The 5,858-nt window shown below is 36.6% G+C and overlaps 1 protein-coding gene across 1 annotated transcript; it reads left to right on the top strand.

Annotated features, from left to right (window-relative positions):
• Nucleotides 1–224: 224 nt before the first annotated feature.
• On the top strand, nucleotides 225–1,163 carry LOC131998665 (olfactory receptor 4F3/4F16/4F29-like). The gene has a single exon (XM_059371151.1). It carries the CDS (start codon nucleotides 225–227, stop codon nucleotides 1,161–1,163), a length of 939 nt encoding a protein of 312 aa, XP_059227134.1.
• Nucleotides 1,164–5,858: the final 4,695 nt, after the last annotated feature.

The raw sequence follows: 5,858 nt of genomic DNA, 5'->3' as shown, positions 1-5,858 counted from the left end.
AGAGATTTTCCTGATAGTTTCAGTTATAATATGATCTCCTGAGTTGTGCTTATGTCATTGTCATTTTCATCATTACTTATGAAGTCTGAAGAATTGGGTTACCAGGTAGATCTCATTTGTAATGCAACATAAATCGTTAGTACCACTCTCATTCTTGAAAATCATAATTTCTTTCTCATATTGTTAGTTTTCCTCATTTCAGTGCAGCCGAGTTGGCTGGGTTCATGGATGGAGGGAATCACTCAGTTGTGTCTGAGTTTGTGTTTCTGGGACTGACTCATTCATGGGAGATCCAGCTTCTTCTCCTGGTGTTCTCCTCTGTGCTCTATGTGGCAAGCATGACAGGAAACATCCTCATTGTGTTTTCTGTGACCATCGATCCTCACTTACATTCCCCCATGTACTTCCTACTGGCCAGTCTCTCTTTCATTGACTTGGGGGCCTGCTCTGCCACCTCACCCAAGATGATTTATGATCTTTTCAGAAAGCGCAAAGTTATCTCCTTTGGAGGCTGCATTGCCCAGATATTCTTCATCCATGTCATTGGTGGCGTGGAGATGGTGCTGCTCATTGCCATGGCCTTTGACAGATATGTTGCCATTTGTAAGCCTCTGCACTACTTGACCATCATGAGTCCACGGATGTGCATTTTGTTTCTGGTTGCTGCTTGGGCCCTTGGCATAATACACTCACTGTTCCAACTAGCATTTATTGTTAATTTACCCTTCTGTGGTCCTAATGTATTGGACAGCTTTTACTGTGACCTTTCTCGTCTCCTCAGACTGGCTTGTACAGATACCTACAGATTGCAGTTCATGGTCACTGTCAACAGTGGGTTCCTCTGTGTTGGTTCTTTCTCTATACTCCTCATCTCCTACATCTTCATTCTGTTTACTGTTTGGAAACATTCCTCAGGCAGTTCGTCCAAAGCTCTTTCCACACTGTCAGCTCATATCACTGTGGTCCTTTTTTTCTTTGGCCCAACCATGTTTATCTATACATGGCCACATCCCAATTCACAACTGGACAAATTTCTTGCTTTTTCTGATGCTGTTCTCACTCCTTTTCTGAATCCAGTCATCTACACATTCAGGAGTAAAAAGATGAAGGCAGCAATGAAAAGAGCTTTCAGACCATTAGTGATTTTTAGAAAGATTTCATAAAAATGATATAAGATTTTTATTGTGATCATCATGTAGCTTGTATCTGGCATTTTAGAACTGGCTTCTTTAGTGCATCTGCAGCTGATTCACATGTTACTACATCCCTTAAGAATGCTCCTCTTTCCTTTGAATAATGAAGACTTAGACAAATAAAACCTTAATTGAAAACTTATGTTGATTCATATGGAGTTGCACATACATGTGCTACTTTTCTTAGCTTCACTTTTTCTGTTAAAGTTTTCAGTTTATCATTGTTTGTTCAATTTATCCACATACTTTCTTATAATCTTTCTCTTGATGTATCCCAGGTGCTAGTTACTCACTTACAATTGATAATCTCCTCTTTTACCAATAATGGCTCTTTTTCTTATTCCTTTGGTGAGTTGGGAAATAGTCATCTCTAATCCAGGTTTTTTTTTTTTTTTGAAGATTTTATTTATATTAGAGAGGGAGACAGACATAGAGAACACAAGCAGGGAGAATGGCAGTGGGAAAAGCAGACTCCCTGCTGATCTGGGAGCCCAATGAAAGGCTTGATGTGGGGCTCAATCCCAGGACTCAGAGATCGTGACCTGAGCTGAAGGTGGAGGCTTAACCATCTGACCCACTCAGGTGCCCCATCTAATCCAGGTTCCTCAGGTCTCTTACAAGCCAACTTTTTCTTTATGATTTGGAGGACATAGTTACCTTGTTCAGCAGGAAACTTTTGTGTTCATATTGTTCTTCAGATAATTAAAAACAATCTGATTTCAGACTAGAGGAGTACTGATCTTCCCTGCTTCATTGTGTTCTCACGTCAGCCCCCTTTTCTTGCTAACCTTTCTCTTAGATAAGTGCCTCATGATTACTCAGTATTTTATCTATTGGTGATGTAACTCCTTCTGGGAAGAATTTTGAAAAGCATAAACCAATGACACCTTCTGATTTCCTTTTGATCACATACATGTGCACATTCATGAACCAGTAATTCATTCTTTGTTTCATTCATTTGTTCTCTGAAATGATTTTTTTGTCTTACTATATATATGGAGCTGTGCTTACTCTATGTCTGGAATTGGTTCCAGGAATTCATTGAAGTACCCTAAAATATGTGGCCTAGAGGATTTCGTATATATTTAATTATCTATTTTATTTTAATTGAAAAATTTTAAAAATTTAATTTCAGTGTAGTTGACACATAGTGTTACATTAGTTTTAGGTATATAACAGCAATTCAGCTTCGTATATTTTATGCTATGCACACCATAAGTGTAGCTACCATCACCATACAGTGTTGTTATGATACCACTGAGTATATTACCAATGCTGTGTCTTTTCTTCCCATGACTTACTTGCTCTATAACTAGAGTACTGTATCTTCCACACACTTTCATTCATTTTGCCCACCCTCCACTTCCCTCCCCTCTGAAAACTATCAATTTCTTCTTTGTATCTGAAGATCTCATTATGCCTTTTGTTTATTCACTTGTTGTATTTTATTCAACTTTTAAAAAGCTTATTTGAATTCTAGTTAGTTAACACACCCTGTAATATTAGTTTCAGGGGTACAATACAGTGATTCACCACTTCCATATAATACCCACTGCTCATCACAAGTGCACTGTTTAATCTCCTCACCTGTTTCCTTCTTCCCTCCTGCCCCATTCTGGTAACCATGAGTTTGTTCTATAGTTTGTTAAGAGTGAAATCATGTGGTATTTGTCATTCTCTGACTGTCTTACTTCACTTAGTATAATACTCTCTAGCTCTAACTACATTGTTGCAGATGGAAAGATTTCATTCTTCTTTTATGGCTGTGTAAGAATACAACTCTTTGTTATTCATTCATTAGTCCATGGTCACTTGGACTGCTTCCATAGTTTGGCTGTTGTAGATAATGCTGCCATAAATATTGGGGTACAAGTATCCCTTTGAATTAGTGTTTTTGTATTCTTTGGGTAAATACCTAGGAGTGCAATTGCTGAATTGCAGGATTGTTGTATTTTTAACTTTTTGAGGAAACTCCATATTGTTTTCCAGAGTTGCTGTACCAGTTTGCAATCCCACCAAGAATGCAAAAGGGTTCCCCTTTCTCTGCATCTTCACTACGTTGTTCCTTGTGTTGTTGATTTTAGTCATACAGTGGTATTTCTTTGTAGTTTTTATTTGCATTTCCTTGATGTTGAGCATCTTTTCATGTGTCTCTTGGCTACCTGTATGCCTTCTTTGGAAAGATGTCTATTCATGTCTTCTGCCCATTATTTAACTGGATTATTTGTTTCTTTGGGTGCTGAGTTTGATAAGTTCTTTATAGATTTTTAGATACTAGCCCCTTATCAGATATGTCATTTGCAAATCTTCTCCCATTCCATACGTTGCCTTTTAGTTTTCTTGATTGTCTCCTTTTCTGTTGCAAGCTTTTTATTTTGATGATATAGTTTATTTTTTGATGATATAGTTTTATTTTTTGATGAAATAGTTTATTTTTTGTTTTGTTTCCTTTGCCTCAGGAGACATATCTAGAAAGAAGCTGCTGTGGCCAGTGTCAAAGAAGTTGCTGCCTATGTTCTCCTCTAAGATTTTTGTGGTTTCCTGTTTCACATTTAGGTCTTTTATCCATTTTGAATTTATTTTGTGTGTGGTGTAAGAAAGTGGTCCAGTTTCATTCATTAGCATATAGCTGTCAAAATTTCCCCAAAAGTTATTCCCATTTGTTGAAGAGATTTTCCATAGGATATTCTTTCCTGCTTTGCTGAAGATTAATTGACCATAAAGTTTTGGGTCCATTTCTGGGTTTTCTATTCTGTTCTATTGTTCCATGTGTCTATATTTGTGCCATACCATACTGTTTTGATGGCTACAGCTTTGTAGTATAGCTCAAAGTCTAGTATTGTGATGCCTTCAGATTTGCTCTTGTTTTTCAAGATTTCTTTGGCTATTCCGAGTCTTTGTGTATAGTTTCATAAAATTTTAGGGTTGTTCTGGCTCTGTGAAAAATGCTGGTGGTATTTTGATTGGGATTACATTAAATATGTAGATTGATTTGAGTAGTATAGATATTTTAGCAGTATTTTTTCTTCCAATCCATGAGCATGGACTGTCTTTCCATTTTTTCTTTAAGATTTTGTTTATTATGTGACAGAGAGACAGAGAGAGAGAGAGAGATCACAAGTAGGCAGAGAGGCAGGCAGAAGAAGGAGGGGGAAGCAGGCTCCTTGCTGAGCAAAGAGTCTGATGCGGGGCTTGATTTCAGTACCCTGAGATCATTACCTGACTGAAGGCAGAGGCTTAACCCACTGAGCCACCCAGGCACCCCCGAGTCTTTGCATTTTTGTGGTCTTAAATTTCTTTATCAGTGTTTTATAGTTTGTAGAGTATAGTCTTTCACCTCTTTGCTTAGGTTTATTCCGATATATCTTATGGTTCTTGTGCAATGGTAAATAGAACTGAGTCCTTAATTTCTCTTTCTGGGGCTTCATTATTGGTGTATGGAAATCAACAGATTTCTGCGTGTTGATTTTGTGTCTGGTGACATAAGTGAATTTATTTATCATTTCTAACAGGTTTTTGGTAGAATCTTTCATGTTTTCTATATATAGTATCTTGCCATCTACAAATAGCAAAAGCTTTACTTCTTCCTTGCCACTTTGGATGCTTTTATTTAATTTTATTGTCTTATTGCTGTGGCTAGGACTTCCAGTACTATGTTAAATAACAGTGGTGAGAATGGACATCCTAGTTTTTTCTGACTGTAGAGGAGAAACTCCATTTTTCCTGATTTAAGATGATACTGTATGGCTTTTATTATGTTGAGGTATGTTCCTTCTAATACTAATTGTGGAAGATTTTTTTTTTTATCATGAATGGATATTTTACTTTGTCAAATGATTTTTCTACATCTATTGAAATGATTATATGGTTCTTATCCTTTCTTTTATTAATGTAATGCACATTGATTGATTTAAGAATATTGAACCACACCTGCAACCCAAGAATAAATCTCACTAGATTGTGGTAAATGATTTTTTAATGTTTTGTTGGATTCAGTTTTTTGGTCTATTATTGAGAATTTCTGCATCTGTGTTCATCAGGGATATTGGCCTGCACTTCTCTTTTTAAGTGGTGTCTTTATCCAGTTTGGTGTCACAGTAATGCTGGCCTCATAGAATGAATGTAGATGTTTTCATTTTTTTTCTGTTTTTGGAATAGTTTGAGAAGACTAGGTATTAACTCTTCTTTAAATGTTTGATAGCATTTCCCTGTGAAGGCATTTCATCCTAGACTTTTGTTTGTTGGGGTTTTTCTGATTACTGAAATGTGCAACTGAGATATTTTAGTTTATTGATTCAATATCTTTGCTGGTTATTGATCTCTTCAAGTATTCTATTTCTTTCTGTTTCAGGTTATATGTTTCAAGGAATTTACCCATTTCTTCTAGGTTGTCCAATTTGCTGGTGTACAGTTTTTCATAATATTTTCTATTTTTTTTTTTAATTTTTTATTTTTTATAAACATATATTTTTATTCCCAGGAATACAGGTCTGTGAATCACCAGGTTTACACACTTCACAGCACTCACCAAAGCACATACCCTCCCCAATGTCCATAATCGCAAACCCCTTCTCCCAAACCCCTCCCCCCAGCAACCCTCAGTTTGTTTTGTGAGATCAAGAGTCACTTATGGTTTGTCTCCCTCCCAATCCCATCTTGTTTCAT

This window comes from Mustela nigripes, chromosome 13, assembly GCF_022355385.1.
Source record: "Mustela nigripes isolate SB6536 chromosome 13, MUSNIG.SB6536, whole genome shotgun sequence".
Lineage (NCBI taxonomy): Eukaryota > Metazoa > Chordata > Mammalia > Carnivora > Mustelidae > Mustela > Mustela nigripes.
This window is presented reverse-complemented; position numbering and strand designations above follow the sequence as displayed.

What these genes read in the sequence shown, in the direction of transcription:
- LOC131998665 (XM_059371151.1), top strand. Translation starts at nt 225, where the DNA reads ATGGATGGAGGGAATCACTCAGTTGTGTCTGAGTTTGTGTTTCTGGGA.